Raw genomic sequence first — 18,893 nt, 5'->3', positions numbered from 1 at the left:
ACAGTATAGTGTTCTCCCTCTCACTTTCTCTCTCTCCCCCTCTCTCCCTCTCTCTCTTTCTCTCCCTCTCACTCTCTCTCCCCCTCTCCCTCCCTCTCTCTTTCTCTCTCTATCTCCCTCTCTTTCTCTCTCTCCTCTCTCCTTCCTTCTCTCTTTCTCTCTAATTCTCTCTGTCTCCCTTTCTCGCTCCCTCTTTCTCTCTCTCTCTCTTTCTCTCTCCCTCTCTCTCCCCCTTTCCCTCTCTAACTCCCTCTTTCTTTCTCTCTCTCCCCCTCCCTCTCTCTCTCCTCCTCGCTCTTTCTCTCTCTCCCCCTCCTCTCTCTTGCCCCCCTCTCTCTTTCTGTCTTCCGTTCTTTTGTATATGAAACAAATGTCCTGGGAGGTCGGGGCACCGTGTGACGGGGGTGGTGGGTGTGATGGTGTTTCAGTTCTGGTTTCTCCCCGGCTGCAGTGAATTGGTCGTGTGCGAACACGAACGTTTAATTTGTAAACCTTTAATGATTTATTGTGTCATCACCTCGTGAACAAAACCCCAAGATACTTGAACTCCTCCGCTTGAGGCAGAACTTCACCCTCGACCTGAACAATCCACCCTTTTCTCACTGAGGACCATGACTTCACATTTGGAACTTCTGAACCTCATCCCGCTCAAGATAATTTAACAAAACTTGATACAAATTCATGCCACCATTACACGGCATGTCTGTAATCGTTTCATCGCCCCAGCTCTAAGGTCAAGGTCACAGATCAAGTTCCAGTTTTAGACGAGGTCTTTTCTTGTCCAGACTGATGTCTATATATTTTATCGTTTTACTTCTTGTTTTTAAATCGTAGAATTGAAGCAACACTGAATCCACTTTTTTCACCAGATTTTTCTTCAATGTGGACTCAACATATTGTTAAAATCTTCCAGATGGTGATAAATCTGTAAACGCTTGGTGTTAAAGAGTGTCTGCGTTCAGATTCTGTGTTTCTGTCTTCAGTTCTACGACGCTCCCGTGGCCTACGAGTCGATGCTGAAGTACTTGAACATCATCTTCACCGGCCTCTTCACGCTGGAGTGCATCCTGAAGATTATTGCTTTCAATCCTCTGGTGAGCTGTTAGGACTATTATGGTGTGCAGCAAACGCTTTTTGTTTCAGCGCTTTTCTGTTTGGGTCAAAAGAAGTTCGCTACACGCTTCAAGCAAGAGTGAAGCTTAAAACATTGAGGAAAACCTCTGAGTTTAAATCCTCATTTGCCTAAAGATTCAAACGTTTCCAAGCTAAAATATGACGTAATTAACTTTACGCTTCAAAAGTTACCTTCAGTTTATGAAAAGTTGAAATGAATAATTTATAACCAACAAAAGGGTAAAAAAATATATATATATTTTTTTCCTACTTACCTTTTTAATGTGAAGGATCAGCTGGTCTCTCAACAAAATTGATCAACTTCTCCTGACAGGAGTCAGGGTAAGGAGGACCCTCTTACCACGACAGAAACAAATTGGATTCATGATGACAACAGTTTGACTTGGTGAATTGTGGATCGTCTACAAATTCGTGAGGCTGTGTCGAAGCTCGGCAGCACTCAGACTGAATTATGTGCAGCTGCGTCAGAGCTGGTGCAGCTGCCATCAGGACTGTGGACTCTCTAGCAGCACACATGAAGCTGGGAATAATCTTGGAGAAGCTGTGAGCTCGACTTTTAAGGATCAGTTTGGCTGTTTGGAGTTTCCATCAGAGGAATATAAACCAGTGAGACTTTAGAAAGCAGAAACTGGACTATGCTACGACTTTCCCTTAAAAATCAACGTCTTCTCCGGCCTCTATGTTCACGTATCACGTCTGTTTATGTTGCTTTGCTGTGGTAGGTTTGTTGATGCCTCAAATCGTGCTCTGTCTAGGACGCGGCGTGAGACATCTTTTTTTTTTATACCATCTCTCCTCGTGCTTTCTTCCCTTTTCTCGTCTAAGCAAAATATTATTCTGAATAATAATAATGAGGGTCGTGCTTTTTATAGCAGCAGCTTCGTGCGCGCCCATCTTTTGGACGACTGTACGTACATGTTCTCGTTGTGTCTCGGTGCAATAACAATAAAGTTTATTCTGATAATAATAATAATGGTTCATGCAAGTATAATTGTTTTTAATGTTATAGTATTTTAACCAATGCCAACAAATGCAACAAAAAAAAGACAATTAAAATTATTTTTTCATTTTATTTATTTTATCTTATCAATATATTTATCCTTGATTTTTATCCTTATGCATTTTTTTCCCTAAACTATTTTGTTAAATTTTCATAAAAAATGTAACATCCCATTTGCATGTTTGAACAGCATCTTTCTCCAAGTGCATTTATTTACATTCATATTTTTTAAATGTTCTTATTCTTTACATTTCGTCATCTTTTTTCTTTTTTTCCCCCAAAATTTCCTAAAATCAGAGTTTTAATGTCTATTTCCTGGATTTATAAAATGTCACTTTTAACAACATTTAGCGGTTTATAAGTAAACAAACTGAAAAGTTTTTAACCAGTAAAGGTACAAATTCTCACTTTTCATCACTTTTCTGCTTCTAGATCTACTTTAAATACACTAAAACCACAAATTAATCTTCTGAATCTTCATAAATTTCAGGATTTTACCTCAAATTAGTTAACATCTTTCAAGTCATACTTTTTTCTTGTCTAAAGGTAAATGTAAAAAAAAAAAGGTTTATTATGCTAAGATGTTTTCAACCTAAATTCTGGAGTGAGCTGACAGGAGGGAATATAAATCTTGTCGCGGTGCCGTCTGGTCTGCAGTGAGGTGTTTCATCTACGGCTCTGATCCATTTACAAAGCCCATTTATTAAATGGCTTTTCTCACACACCACTTACCTCCACCTGTTCAGCTGCTACGCTCACATCTGCCTTTTTAAATGCTCTACTGCTAAAGCCATTCGAAGACAAAATACAAAATAACTGCGGGGCCTGCAGCATCAGAAACCGGATGAATGACCGATCTTTCAGCACATTAGGACATCTATAGAAGGTTCAGTCTATAGTTGGTTTAGAGAATGTGTTTTAGATGTGAATGTTGTGTGTGGGTTTGTGTTTCTGAGGGCGTGTCTTTCTACAGTTCATATATTTCAAAAACAGAACTGAATTGTATTTTGTTGTACTTTTAATTTAAAGCTAAATCTGCTGTTATTTAATCTGCATTGACCTGAAAACTAAATGAAATTTCATCTGGTCAGATTTTGTTCCATGTTTGTGTCTTCTTTGTGTTTCAGAACTACCTGAAAGAACCCTGGAATGTGTTTGACTTTGTGACTGTTATCGGCTCCATCACAGACATTTTGTTCACAGAAATAAACGTAAGAGCAGCCAAACAACACAACACAAAACAAGACAAATAAAAATTAAACATGAACATAATAAATTATGATCCATTACAATATGAAACTATATACAAAATATTATGTTATAAACAGTAAAATATGATACATTACAGTACAACACAGCAAGATGCAAAACAGTAAGACACAATACAGTACAAAATAATACAATAAAGTGCCATGCAGTACTCTACAATACAATGCAATATGATACGACGTGAAACAATCTTGTACAATACATTTTGTGGTATGATACGATACAGTATGCACTATACAATACAGTACAATGCAGTATAGTATGATTAACTACAATACAATACAGTATAACATAACAGTACAATACGATATGATACAATGCAGTATGAGTGCAATACAATAAAATACAGTATGATACAATACCATGTGACATGGTCAAGTGCAATACAGTACAGGATGGTGCATAAAATTATGATACCATGCTGTACGATATGATACTGTCATACAGTATGGCACATACAATACAGTACAATATCATATAATATGTTGCATAACACTATGAGACAATACAGAACGATATAATACAGTACAATGTATGATACAGTACAGTATGACGCTATACGATACAGTACAATACACTGTTGCATGATTAAGTACAATACAATACAGTATGATGTAGTAGAGTATGACATGATGCAATACATTATGAAATGACGCAATAGATTATGGCACTATACAATACAGTGCAATACGGTATTGTATGTTTAAGTACAATGCAATACAGTATCATACATTACAGTACAATATGATATGATGCAATACAGTATGATACAATACAGTACAAAACAGTATGTCATGGTAAAGTGCAATACATTACAGTATGATACATAGCAGTACAATACGATATGATACAATGCAGTATGGTACAATACAATACAGTACAATGTGCTAAAATAAAGTATGGCATGATAAAGTACAGTACAGTGTGATGCATAAAAGTATAATACAATGCTGTATGATATGATACTATACCATACAGTATGTCACCATGCCACACAAAACGGTACAATTTGATACCGTACGATACGTAACAGTGTGAGACGATACAATACATTGTGGTACGATAAAGTCCAATACAATACCATATAATCTAATAAAGTACAATACAGCATGATATAGATCATTTGAAATTTGTTTTGAAGTGCGTCCAGTTCTAATAGTTTCATGAGAGATCCACATCTCGGATCCAGTTTTGGATGTTGTTAATTTTGTCGACTGAGCACTGAGGCAGGTTCCTGCAGCTTTCTGTGTTTTTCTCTTCATTCGCCTTCTTTTCTGTCTCCTTTCTTGCTTTTCCTTTCATATTTCTGTTTGGCTGTTTCTGTCATTTCCTGGCGCCTGTGCCCTCACTCTGTCACATCTGACACCTCTAGACGGTAAGTGGCTTTTCTTGTTGCCTGCTGATTTAAAATTTGTTTATCCTTTTTTTTTTTTTTTCAGTTTTCTTTCAGCACGTGTGTCGTTCTCTCATCGGGTCTTAGGTTAACGTGTATGCTAAACCTTCAGTTCGAGACAATATATAATCTGTGACAACTTTGATTGTAACTAGTTACATTAGTGCATAGGTTGAGTAAAAATAAAGGGACGGAAGTTAAACAATAGTTTAAATGAAGCACCTGTTGATTGCATCAAACTATTAATGTTTGGGAAATTTACAAACCAGATTCTTAAGACTTTTCTTTTTAATTTGCCCAAATATTTTACATAATTCAAAGAACGGACGTTTCAAACCTTATTTTTTCAGAACAAGATGATAAATTTGAGTTTCTTAAGGCTGTTCAGAGCGGCTCGTCTCATCAAGCTGCTGCGACAAGGCTACACCATCCGCATCCTGCTGTGGACGTTTGTTCAGTCGTTCAAGGTCAGTAACCGTTACAGATGATTTACAAGCCGATTCCGAGTCCCGAACATTTGCATTGATGGTTCCAATTTATTTTTGAAAACTTTAGTTAACAGCATACATATACTATATTATTATGTTTTTTTTAGTTTTTATTAAATTGAAATATAATTATCTTTTTTACTAAAACAGCACAAAACGTTACAGAACTTTCTATCTATGTCATTCTAATCTCAAACTCAAATCCACAAATAATCTACTTCGGGGGGGGGGGGCGATGGCGTACCGCTTCTGTCTGGTCTAAAATAACTAATATATATAAAAGCATATAAAATAATATATATATATATAAATTTCACACTTTAAAACACAAAAATGCACAGTTTTCGTTTTAAAATGTGAATAAAATAAATCACAGCAGTTTCCAAAGTAGTACTTGCAAGAGAAGTAAATCTTATTTACTGTTAGATATTTGTAAAGTATTAATTTCTGTCGGTGTGAATGGAAAATTACAGCTTGATAAGCACAACAAATAAAACATTAATTGTATCAATGTTGTTGTTTATTTTTTTTGTTTTTGTCTGTTAGCAAAATATCTCATGAACCAGTGGATGAACATTAATAATTCTCTGGAAGTAATCAATGGATAAACATCTACAACTGGTTACCCTTTGGAGTTAAACTGATTCAAGATGGCCTCCACAGCTAATGGACTTTAGCAAACACAGTAATTTTCATGACTCCTTCATTTTTACAAAAGCTGAAATTTGGAGTGGTAGTAGTTGAGGATCATCCCAACTCGTTCTAAGTACTGATTACGCAACATTTTTGTTTAAAGTTATACTTTTAATCTTTGTTAGGTAGCATTTTATGCCTCATGCACAAAGACAGATATACTTAAATGTTTTTCACTGATGGATGATTGACACTTAAATTAGCTGCTCTGCTTCAGTCTGTCCATGGATCAGGGATATATAAAAAAATCAAACTTTTGAACGTTTAAACAGCCGATCGAGCTGAGAGTTCAATGATTCTGGTCACCAGCAGAGCGATAGTTGCTCCTTTTACTTACAAGAAGCATCACATCTGTATGTAGGAGTATGAGGCAAACTAATGAGCGAGTAAACCGTGTTCGTTTTGGAGAAACACATAAACGCACTTAATTCTGGAATGGCACAAAGTTAGGCCTCAAAGCGGAACGGATTTACTGTGAAATAAACAGAGTCCATCGCATTGATAAAAAATAAGAGCCGTCTGAGCGGAGGCTGGAGCAAACACGCTGCTGGATCCCTTCGTGGCTCTTAAAATCGAACTAAGTGGCTCTCGGCAGACAGCGGTTGGGATTTTCTGCACAGCCAAATCCCCCGAGACGGGTCGGGTTGTGCGTGGTGCGCCGAGGCCAGCAGCCGAGGGGATTTATAGCGGGCTTAATGTCAGTGGTGAGAGCTTTCAAGCCCGATAAACACGGACAGTTGCTGCAGTCTGAAAAGGTGGCTATTGAATTACAACGAGCGTTCGCCTCTTTATAAACAGCCGATTGAAAGTGGCCGATGGCTGAGCCGACTGCTCGGGTTAAACAAGCGTGTTGCAGTGGAGCTCATCTTCGTATCTGTGTTTGCTTCCAGGCCCTGCCGTACGTCTGCCTGCTTATCGCCATGTTGTTCTTCATCTACGCCATCATCGGGATGCAGGTGAGAGGCGACGAGCTGGACCGAACCACGTTTGAAACGCCACAAATGACTTTGAATTTCCTCCACTTTTCATAGACCTGCGTATGAGAAGGCTTTAGTTATCTTGCAGTTTTACTTCTGTTTTATAACTTATTTTGTTGTTTAGTAGCTCGTATTTTACAGGAAGCTAACAGATGTCGATCCAGAGCCTGGATTAGAGCCTGGATGATGTTAACGAGTGTTCCCTTTATTTCTAACACAGTTACCGTTTTTCTATTACATCATTGCAGCACCTAATCATATACAAATGCTACCTCTGGATTATTTACTCTGCATGCTTATGTTTTAAGCTTTCTTAAATTTAATTTTCAACATTTTATGTGAACATCCCGTCACCCCAGCACCTAGCCATATAAGAAATAAAAGACATTACATACATCAAACTACATCAGTGTGGTCTTCAGCTGAGAATGATCTGCACCTTTAACAGGACACAACGGGATTACGGTTTATTTCAAACAATCCAGATGAACTCAAGCTGATATTTTCCATCTTAAATAAATAAAAGATCTCCCAAATCCAGCTTGTATACGTAGGTGGAGCTGCAGAGTTTTAGCCTCCAGCCCAGCAGAGCTGTGAACGCCAAGTCCTTTTTTTGGCAGGAGACAAAGCAAAGCAGTTCAGGTGTTATGAGCGGCATCATCCTCAGTTTTTTCATTCCTTCAACTTTTATTTAGACACATAAATCACAATGAGCCTCGAAGACTCATTTACAAGTGAGACCTGTTTAGACGGACAAAAAATAATGAAAGTGACACGTCATGGATTTGGAGGCACAAAAAAATTCCTATCTTTTTCTCCTTGACCGAGGAGAAAGACCCTGATATTGAAAAAAACACCCCGCACATAGTGACGTAGACATTCTGCAGGGGAGGGGAGACGACAAGAGCGGTGATCATGTCAAGGACGCTCCAGAGGCGCTGTAGGAGTTCTGATAAGAATCGTACATTCAATCAGTTCCCTCTGGTGAGATCCATAAACACTTTCAGTGCCAAGGTCGACCTGGAACAGCACCAGAGAGAATCCGAGAGTCCTGAAATGATGACACAATGTTTATTCAGCCAGGCCCCTCTGATGGGTCCGCAGACGTCCTCGGTTGGAGGGGAAGGGAGCGCTCAGAGCGTCGACTTACAGGGCCTCCAGACAAATTGAGATAAGGTGGCCAGTCAAGGCCAGCCAAATTCAGATAAACATTTGTTTTGGGAACAGGCAGAACTTTACTGATTCATGTCTGCCTCGAGTTTTTGCTGGTCCTCATGAATCCCAAACGTCCAAATTAAGTGGACAGATGCAGGCAGTCTGACCAGGGCCAAATTTGCTGCCGACGACTTCCATGTTTGTTGATAGTCCAGGAACCAGCCGAATCCACAAAGCAGGAAACCAGTTATCATAAATCCAATTGTATATGCGTCCTTGGCGCTTGTCTTCTCGTCTAGAAAATTTTATCAATTGCGTTGAGAGACCAACGGACTAGATCCATAGCAAAAATTTATGGCTCAGAAGATATGTAGAGAGAAGCTCTGAAGCTGTTTCACAGACAGGACAGAGAAAAGTAAAGTGGAGGAGGGAGAGGGGAGGGAAAGGCGTCCGCCCTTGACAGGAGCCGGTGGTGAAGTTACGTTAGATAAAGCGAGAGCAATTTCCAACCAGAACCTGGAGCTCCGAAACACGAGTTATTTACTGTGGCGTGTCGGCATCTTGTCACAAAAGGAAGGAATGGAATTAAACAGTCTTTAGTTATGTCCCTTAGAAGTGAAATATGAATCAACTGAACTCATTTGTTTCTTGAAGACATTTCGCCTTTCGTCTAAAAAAAGGATTTCAGTTTCTTTTAGATGCGATGTAAAAACTGGAAATCTAACAGCTAGAGTTAAGCAAAAGTTTGCAAAGTTAAAAGGTGTTGGTAGATACCTGCTTCAAGAGCGAACTCTGGATGATGACATTGTGGTTCAAATGTTGCTCCATCCCAAATGTTTCCAGAACGTCAAAATGACTCATCGCTCAACGTAAGTGTGGTGACAAAGAGGAGGACGTGCTACTTTGAATCAATAATGAATCTGTCGTTTGTTTACCTGCTCTCCTCAGGTGTTCGGTAACATCAAGCTGAGCGACGACACCGCCATAAATCACCACAACAACTTCCAAACTTTTTTCCACGCCCTGACCCTTCTGTTCAGGTGCTCTGCAAACTGCATGTTCAGATTAACTCAAAACTTTTTTTTTTTTTTCCAACCTTCCTTCACTGGGATTTGTGTTTGTCAGGAGTGCAACAGGTGAGGCGTGGCACGAGATCATGCTGGCCTGCCTCAGTAACCGGCCGTGTGATAAACTCTCAGGGTCTTCGGGGAAGGAATGTGGAAGTGACTTCGCCTACTTCTACTTCGTCTCCTTCATCTTCCTCTGCTCCTTCCTGGTCAGTATCAGGGACTCAGACGGTTCTCCCGTCGGGGTTTGAGTCTGATGTCCTGCTTGAGAGAAATATTAAGTTTATTTTTGTACTTTTAGCGAGGAAAATGTTTTAGTAAAGCAAAATAAATAAATAAGACTTGGACGTTTATTTTTATATTACCTTTGAAAGCAGTTTGTTCAATAATCAAAGCAATTAAGCAACTTTTTTAGTTGATCTTTTTTTTACTGTAATATGGAAAATTAAACCTTAAATTATAAAAATATTTTTTTTACCGTATGTACACACACACACACACACATATCAGAGTCAGAGTTTATTTGTCATTCGCACCACATGTGGTACATGTGGTGGAATGAAATTGTGTACACAGGGTCTAAAAATACACTAAACACTAGTAGCATAAAAACAATATGCCGAACAGCAGCACGAACATGAGCCTGTGAGCAGATGAGCATGAAACATAGCAGCATGAATATATAAAAATATACATACACAAAAATCTTTACAAACTACACAAGAGGATAATTGTACAAATAATACTTTGCATAAAAAATATATAAACACATATGAATGGATTTAATTAACAAATGCACAAACACACATATTTGTCTAAAACCTGAGAAAAGCAGTAGATTATAAGCCGAACAGTTACATAATTGTGATATTTTTCTGACCTGGGCAGGTGTAAATGTCAGTTTTAGGGTGATGTTTTTATCTGTTTTAAATAAATATTTAATTCTGTCCTCGTGATTTCGTCCTGCAGATGTTGAATCTGTTTGTGGCCGTCATCATGGACAACTTTGAGTACCTGACCCGCGACGCCTCCATCCTCGGGCCTCACCACCTCGATGAGTTCATCCGAGTGTGGGCAGAGTACGACCCCGCTGCCTGGTAGGTGTCTCTGCTCCGGTTGTGTTCCGCCCGGCGTCGGACGGTTTCGGCGTTCCCGAGGTTTGCTTTTAAAACGGGAAACTCCCACGTTGGGTTCTGGGTTCTGCCAGGACGACTCCGACGTTAAGCCGGTAAAAACGTTGCTTTTTGCACCAGAGGATGAATAATCCGAGAGGCTGGTGACGAGCTGAAGCCGTTCATGTAAATCCAGCGTTCTGCTCGATGTCCTCTCAGATTCATCCTCTGGTAGAACAGGCTCTGTTCAGGAAGACGCCTCTTTTTATCAGGCACATCTCTCTTCCCTTTCTTTGTAGTTTACTCATATGAAGCAGAATGCGAGTTTTGACTCGGACTTAATCTGTCTCAGATTACGTTAGGCTCATTACATTTTTTGAAGGAGGCTTCACAGCGAGCTCGTCAGAACTCCAACAGAGGTGTGAGAAGTGAAAGAAGAGTTTGCCGTCACCTGACAGACATTACGGAGGAGGATTTATAATTTATTCCTCTGAATATTAACGAGCTGCTCTCAGAGGTAAAATCCAGCCTTTTTCTCCACCTGCTGTAACGTTTGAAGCCTCATCGTTTCAAGACTTTCAGTCTTTAGTTGTTTTCACACAAATGGAGAAAATTGGAAACGGTTTTAAGAGCAGGCATTTTATTCATGCTTTTTTGTTGAGAGGGGGTCGATTATTAAAAAAAATTAAAAATGACAGCATATTGCAGAACACCAACTCCTTTGTCAAGCATGGTAGTGGCAGTATCATGCTCTGCTTTTCATAACCAGGGTCTGATACATAAATTAGCAAACATAAATTCTTGAGGAAAAATTGTTTCAGATTTTCAGAGAGTTGATTTTTGTCCCTCGTGAAGCGAAAAGCAGGAATTGAAAATACCGTCTGTGAATGTCGTGGGCGCGATAACTTGAAAAATACGTGCGGCATCAACTTCCATTTTGGTTTATGGCTACGTACGAGTCTAAGAAAGGTTCCTTTTGAAATTTTGGTTGCCACCTCTTCATTCAAGATGGCTGCCATCTTATATGTACACATGTAAACCTGGATAACTTTAAAAATAAGCAACGCTCTGACTTCCTTTATGACGTGCAGTTGCTCCTAGGTGCAGTAAGGTCACTGTCAAACACCGGGTTGCCAAATCCAACATGGCCACCACCATATACACTGTGTGTGTATGTAAACTGGCTACCCCGATCATTTGAGGAAACCATTCTAGCTTTTATATCGCTTTAAAGTATAGTTTGCTCAAATGATAGGGGTGGCCAAAGATTAATCTGTGGTGGCTAAGGCCACCATCGGCCACCTCCTGGCTCCGCCACTGTATCAGGTGGTGGATAAAATGTCTCCTTCCCTCACCCGGACACGTCACTCTGCACTGCCTCGGACAAAAAAACAAAACACCCACCTCTGTTCTCCTCCACAGTGCAACTCCTACCCACTTTAATATTTTTCACCAAAAACATCAAGTTTACTTCAGTCCCTGTTCAGTTCCAGTCCAGAGGACCTGACTCAACCATGTTAGATCTATCCACCTGGATTATTAGCAGGATACTTTATTGTGTTGCTTCCTAAATGTATGTATTGTGTGTTTTAGTGGGGTTGTGTGGAGTAAATATGAGCACTTAGTATCTCACCTGTAGAACACAGTGGTTGGAATCAGGTCAGTTTGAAGAATCAAGAAAATTCTCACAAAGTAGTCAAGCTAATAGCTACTCAGAGTTGAGATATCTTCCGAGAGGTAAGATAGCAGCTACTTAGAGTTCAGTTAAAAGCTACTCAAAGTTATGCTAATAACTAAGAGTTAAGAATTTAAAGGTAATGGCTGCTATGGTTTGAGCTAACAGCTGCTTCGAACTTGGCTTCTAGCTTCTCAGAGTTAAACTAATCCCTAATCAGACTTAAGCTAGTGGCTATCGAGAGTGAAGCTAACAGCCTCTAAAGGTTAAGATAGCTGCTGCTTGGCATTAAACCATCAGCTCCACAGAGTTCTGGGTGTTGTTTTTGGATTGGACCAAGGTAACTGCTGATCATTCAGCAGCATCAGTAGTGCACACTTTTACCTTCCAACCCATACAGTGTGAAGTTGACGTCAACTGTGTTCTGCAGGAGTGAACGGTTGACTCCAGAGGTACCAGCTGCTCGAAGGCTCTCCACACAACCTCACCTAATGAAAAATCTAGAAAGAGTTTGGAGCCACTGCATGAAATGTTCAGGCCTGCCAACTGATGCAGTCAGCTCGGGTCTGTTGTCTTAACCTCTTGACCTTGTCTCATCTTTTTCAGTGGGAGGATATGCTACCGGGATATGTACAAATTGTTGCGTTTAATCTCGCCTCCCCTGGGCCTGGGGAAGAAGTGCCCCAACAGGGTGGCTTATAAGGTTTGCACTCTTCACTCAGTCCTCTGTTGTTTCCGAAGGGACCGTGACGATATCGGGCTGTGAATGTCTGTTGTCGTTCCGTGCGGGGGCAGAGAACGACCCGAGCACACATGCATGCAAACATCCATCGATCGTGTACGAGCCAGCTGGCACGTAACCATGGCGAGGGCAGGAAACAAAGCAGCGAGTCCGGCTCGGGCAGAAGGCATGGGATGTCTCAAATGTTTACCTTCTTTGAAACGATGAAGTGAGAGGAGCCACAGAGAGCACCGTGCGCCTCGTTTGCGCTTTGGTTACTGCTGACGACTTGTAGCATGCAGAGATGAATACTCCTCTGAAAATCTGCTCTTTGAGTTTGGAATAACTCTCTAAAGGTCTAAAGCTTCTCGTTTACACAAAAAAAAAACAAGAAGAAATGGTCGGATTTCAAGAAATTTGGCACATTTTTCCACATTTGTTGGTCTTTTATTTTCCAAAATCATCAAATAAATCCATAAAAGTCGCTCAGAATATGCATATTTTCAGTGGGGCACCTCTTTAAAATGAAGCTTTGGTTACCAGATTATATCTTCCACCAGGTTTCTCCCATCTTCCATCTTTATTAGGGAGGCTGGAGCGTATTCCCCGGTCTTCCTCTGCAGCTGCACATTAAACTGCAAAGGCGTTCCAGAGCGTGATGTCCTGGAAATCTTATTAGCAAAGATTTCTGTGTTTCCTTTCATCCTCCGCTTCCTGTTATTTCTTTACCCCATTCCTCCGTTCATCCTTATGCATCCTCCTCCCTGCTTCCACCACCTCCTGTCAGTCTTTTCCCAGGGAAGCGGCCGTTTAGCTTACCGCGACATGTACGAGATGCTTCGCGACACGTCCCCTCCGTTAGGTTTGTGAAAGAAATGTCCTCCCAGAGTCGCCTGTGTCTCCTTTCCTTCAGCCGCTGCTGGTCCCCTGCTTCCACCTGCCAACCGTCCTCAGGCTTCTGTCACTTTGCTGTGATGTTGTTTCTGTCTGTCTGTGAAGCTCCGTGGCCTCGTCTGTCGGGCTCTGTGAGCCGTCCTGTCCGTCTGCCGTCCAGCTGCAGATAAACAATAGATCAGAGATGCTACAGAATTGGACAAAAACAGTAAACAAATTGGAGTTTGGGTATTCAAGTGTCAAAAACTCACAAAATTCATAAATCTTTAGAAACTAGTACTTATTTGTAATGTTTTGCTTTGTTTGGAGACTGTTGTGCATTGATTTCGTGTCAGGAACAAAGTGAGTTTTTAAAAGGTTAAACTACGATCTTTTCCTAAGCAACAAGTACTTTTGCTCTATTTACCGTATTTTTTGCTGTATAAGTCACAGTTTTTGCATAAATTAGCGTACCTGCAACTTATTTATTTATTTTACCCCATATTTATAACCACATTTTTAAAAGGTTGTAAACAGATATAAAGATCTGAAGGATGTAAAATGAGCCCAGTTCATTTTCTATGAGAAGAAAAATGGCAGAAAAGGCTAAATATTTCAAAAAGCTAAAGCTGCACCAATACCTAAAGTCAGAGCAGGATTGTCCTGAAAGAGCCGAATGTTTTATGATTTGTTGAAATAACACAAAAATTGTGGAACAAGAAAGTTGCTGGAGAATGTACAGAAGAAAAATGGCTCACAAAAGTGTGAATACTTCATTCACACAAAAACTGTCTGTCTTCATTCTGAAGTGTATTCCAGCAAATGATGTGTAGTAGCAGCTGCAGATGTGGGTACAACATGGCATTAGATTAGGATGTCTCCTGAACGCCTCCTTTTAGAGGTTTTATAAGCAGGTCCCACCAAGAAGTGGCCCCGGTAAAGACCCAGAACCCCCTGAGGGATTATTTATCTTCTCTGGCCTGAGAACACCAGGAGGATCTGGAGAGTGTCACTGAGGAGGGGGAGGTCTGGGTTTCTCTCCTGGACCTGTTGCCTTCGCTGCTCCACTATGGTTGAACAACAGAAGATGGAGACTAAAAATTCAGCTTTACAAGCCGCGTGCACAGAAATTATGCCGCGCCCTTTAGAAGCTGGCCGCTCGGAACACGTTGCCGTTTTAGTTTGAGTTCAGTCCGCAGCTGAAAATTCGTATTTTCTCACAATTTGGGGAGAATTTGGTCTTTGTCTCCAAGACTCTTGATATTGAGATGAAATTAGTTGTGCGTTGCAAAGATCAAGTATTTTCTGTTGTGAAGACGCCAGCTTGAAGTGGTCGGAGTGCTCTCAGGTAGTTCATCCGTCTGCTGCCGCTCACCTCAGCATGCAGACTTAATGCGAGTGGTTCCTGCTTGTGCACAGCTGTCGAATCGAATCACATTCGAAGCGGGCCTGCCCTTGCCCCAGTTAAAAACGCGCGGGTCTGACGCGATCTCTAAATATACCTCCGGTTATTGTGAATCGACAGGGAAAGACACAAACAAGACTCGGAGAGAGCAGGGGAGAGCAGGGGAGCGCTTCAGAGCGAGGCTGACGATTTGTTTATCCCTTCAATCCCCCTTTCACTCCATCATCACTTCCTGTTGATCAAATCACAATAAACCACCGATTCTCGCAGACTTACAGTCTCGTTTTCATTTGAGATGTACTTCTGGCTCAACTTTTTATTCTTTTTTAGAGAGAGAGATTTGTTTTTGTTTTTTTTATAACGTCATTGTAAATACATGTATGTGGATGTGACCCTGTCAATCTCCTGGAAATGCAAACTCATCCACACATGGACAAATTAGTTTGTACCATCATTAAAAAAAAATAAAACAAACCATAATGGTCACTTAAACAGCTTAAAACTGACAAAAGTAATAAAAAGAATAAATTTAAAAAATCAACTAAGGTGTATCAGTCTGTATAAATCTGCCCAGCTCCATTTTGTTGATTTGCTTTGTTTTTTTTGAATGTCCAGAGGACCAGATTTAACTTTTTTTAGATTTTTCTACCTGGATTATTGAGCATGCATCAGGATAGCTCCAGAGGAACTTCATCATCTTCAATAATCGGACAAAAAACTATTCTAAACTTTTGGATTGATGTGTTTTTTAATCTGAAAATGATCAATTCTAAATAATCTGGAATTAAATTTGTCGCCTCTGAGTTTCTCCTCTCCTGCTCCGTTCCTCTCAGCGTTTGGTGAGGATGAACATGCCGATCGCCGACGACAACACGGTTCAGTTCACCTCGACGCTGATGGCTCTGATCCGAACCGCCCTGGACATCAAGCTGGCGTCTGGTGAGAGACCAACACCCATGATTCCTTGCGGCTTCGCTGTCGGCGTCCACCTGAGCGCGTCGTTTACGCTGACGTGTTTGTGGGTTCCTCCTCAGGCGTCCTGGCTCAGCGTTTGTGCGACGCCGACCTGAAGAGGGAGCTCAACCGGGTTTGGCCCAACCTGCAGCAGAAGACGGTGGACCTGCTGGTGACGCCACATAAATGTGAGCCACACTGAACTCGTGCTCGATGATAAAACTCCACAAAACACAGCGCTCATCTTGACATCACAATGGTTTAAAAGAGATTAATCAATCAGGGTAAATGTTTAGATGTTTTACCGTCATGTGTCCGTTTTCAAGTGATCATGCATGGGTACTGCCAGGAAAATATCAGTTTGCTCATTTTAAACTATTTTTTAGTTCAAGTAGATAATTTTCATCCCTCTAAGCTGATTTAAACGAGTCCAAAATACTTGCAATTATTTTAATGTGTTGTAGATGAACATATATCTGTGATATATCCATAAATTAAACGGATTCATTCATTTTTCTGGACTGAATAATATTGTGCATTGAATTATTAAATGTGACGCAAGACGTTAATTTTCTTTGACCCAGCAAATGAATGCGGTCATTTATTAACAGAATCAAAGTTTAACATCAAACATTTACATTAATTTGGCAAATTGATTTCAACAACAGCTTAATTAATTAGCTTCACAACTAGGAAACCATAAACATGGTATCCTTGCAGCTTTACAACAGACATTTCTGAAAATATCTGGATTGATTTACTGGCAAGATAGAAGAGTTTAAAGATGGAAATGAAGTTTAAATGGAGAGAGATGGGTGAAGAGGTATGTATCTGTATAAGATGTAGGTCTGTAGCCCAGAACGACAACACGCTCCTTTTGGATGCAGCTTAACCCACGGTACACTTTGGTTGAGATCGACTCTTTACCTTTGCAGATGATAGTTTCGGCGTTGGTGTAGGGTTTTCCTTTCAACTCTTCCAGCGTCTCCGTAAGAACAGCTAAACCTCAGGAGTCGTGAAATCATCCCAGAACAGACTTCTTCATAGTTCCTCTGAACTTCTCTCGTCCAGCTTAGTTGCAGTTGTTCTCCAACATTCTGCATTCTAGCATTCTGAACTCTGCATTCTCTCTCCGCACACTGGATTCTCTATTCCAGCATACTCCCACACTCTCACAGCGTTCTCCCAGCGTTCTCCCAGCGTTCTCCCAGCGTTCTACCTTGAACTAGGAAGTGTTGAACCCTTTAAGGAGTTCTGTTTCCGGTTCATTTTGAGAACTTCCTGATTGGTCGATCGACCGAACAGGGGGTGGTTTTAGTGATGTAAGAGGTTATTAAAAGTCGAGGAAAAAGATTAAGTTTGTTTAAGAACAGACAGAAAATGTTTTGAAGGACCCAGACTTCGTGGAGTCAATTCTCTCATATCTGCCTTTGAAAGTTAAACTTGACATTTCTTTTCCAGTAAACTTGCAGTTGACCGAAACTTGACCTTTGACCAACTTACACTGGTGTCTCAGACAGAAGATCAAGAAAAATGAATAATTACTCTGTAACAGACCTTAACTTGATTCCTACTTTGAATGAGGATTAAAAATTCATTAATACTGTTTCACAGTTGATTTAAATTGAGTAGTTCACTTCAACATTTAAAAATGGTTTGAACTAAACACACTTTGATTATCAAAACATTTGTAAAATGATAATGATAATAGAAAAAGAGAGTGTTCTTTCAATTGATCAGTGCAGGACACTTAGGAAGTCTCTGGATGAACTTAATCTTGTGTTTCTGGACTCAAATCAATGAAATACAGTTCTTGTTCCAGGCAGGCCCTCAAGGCCAGATTTGACCTGAGGCTTAGTTCACTACAGTGTTTTATTATCATTCAAAATTAGGCATAAACGGACAGAATTCTACATTGAAATCATAATAATCTGTGTAATCTCAAACAGGATTATGAGGTCTGAAACAATCACTCAGTGCTCGGAGTATGTGTTGGGAATGACTCTCAGCTACTACCACTCAGTGTCTGCTCTGTTTCTGTAAAACTCACGGAGTTATTGTCATTATCTTGGCTAATGTTGATTTGTCAAAAGTAGTCTATATTGTTTTCCTTTTTCTGTAATGCTAATTTACCAAAATAAAGTTGAGTTGAGTTAATGTTGATTAGCTGGTAGAGGAGTTCAAGTATCTGGGCGTCTTGGTCCTGGGTGATGGATCGATGGGTCGGAGCCTCGTCTTCAGTAATGAGGGTGTTGCTTCAGTCGGTCAAGGTGAAGAAAGAGCTGAGTCTAAAGTCAAAGCTCTGGGTTCAGTGATCGGTCTACGTTCCAACCCTCAGCTGGGGTCATGAACGAGATCCTGGATCCAAGCAGCTGATATGAGCGTCCTTCGTAGGCTGGCCGGGCTCAGTCTTCCAGATAAGGAATAAGAATAATAAGCAACAGAAAAGGAAAAATGCTTTGAATTATGAAGGTTTTTCTCAGATGTCTGTTTCTAGCTTCTCAAAGGTTTTAGTTCTAAAATCAAGTGAAATGTAACAAAAATGTTGAGATGATTTATAATAAATAACTCAGTGGATCGTGTTTTGTACAAAACGTATTTAGTCGTATTTTCCTTGGACATAAAGGATGTGATTTTTTTCAGATGGATTGTTTACTCTCAAAAAAAATCACAGCTTTTGATCATTATTTTCAATAAGACATCAAGATTTACTGGACAAATTACAAGTTGTATGAATATTTTCTGCAGAATCATGATTTAAATTATTTTTTTAACAAATAAAAGACTATTCAATTTTGTCTTTTGCTGCTCCTCTGCCTCCATCTAGTGTCTCCTTTGAATACAGTGATTCTGTCTCCAGAGCGTGCATCAGGATGTCACTGTCTCCAGAACATGCATCAGGATGTCTCTGTCTCCAGAACATGCATGATGATGTCTCTGTCTCTACATCTTGTATCAGGATGTCTCTGTCTCTACA

General features: G+C 40.2%; 1 protein-coding gene across 1 annotated transcript in view; it reads left to right on the top strand.

The window, feature by feature from the left end:
* Positions 1-18,893, top strand: part of cacna1bb (calcium channel, voltage-dependent, N type, alpha 1B subunit, b) — a 63,411-nt gene that overhangs the window by 33,133 nt on the left and 11,385 nt on the right. The window contains exons 17-26 of the mRNA XM_037692074.1: positions 984-1,094; positions 3,262-3,345; positions 5,147-5,263; positions 6,868-6,933; positions 9,058-9,149; positions 9,235-9,385; positions 10,146-10,273; positions 12,570-12,666; positions 15,796-15,901; positions 15,997-16,104. Coding sequence (XP_037548002.1) covers positions 984-1,094; positions 3,262-3,345; positions 5,147-5,263; positions 6,868-6,933; positions 9,058-9,149; positions 9,235-9,385; positions 10,146-10,273; positions 12,570-12,666; positions 15,796-15,901; positions 15,997-16,104 — 1,060 coding nt within the window. The remainder of the gene's footprint in view (positions 1-983; positions 1,095-3,261; positions 3,346-5,146; positions 5,264-6,867; positions 6,934-9,057; positions 9,150-9,234; positions 9,386-10,145; positions 10,274-12,569; positions 12,667-15,795; positions 15,902-15,996; positions 16,105-18,893) is intronic.

The sequence above is a fragment of the Nematolebias whitei genome, chromosome 18, assembly GCF_014905685.2.
Source record: "Nematolebias whitei isolate Nwh7 chromosome 18, NemWhi1, whole genome shotgun sequence".
Lineage (NCBI taxonomy): Eukaryota > Metazoa > Chordata > Actinopteri > Cyprinodontiformes > Rivulidae > Nematolebias > Nematolebias whitei.
The sequence above is the reverse complement of the archived record's forward strand: the minus strand, read 5'-3'. Positions and strand labels throughout refer to the sequence as shown.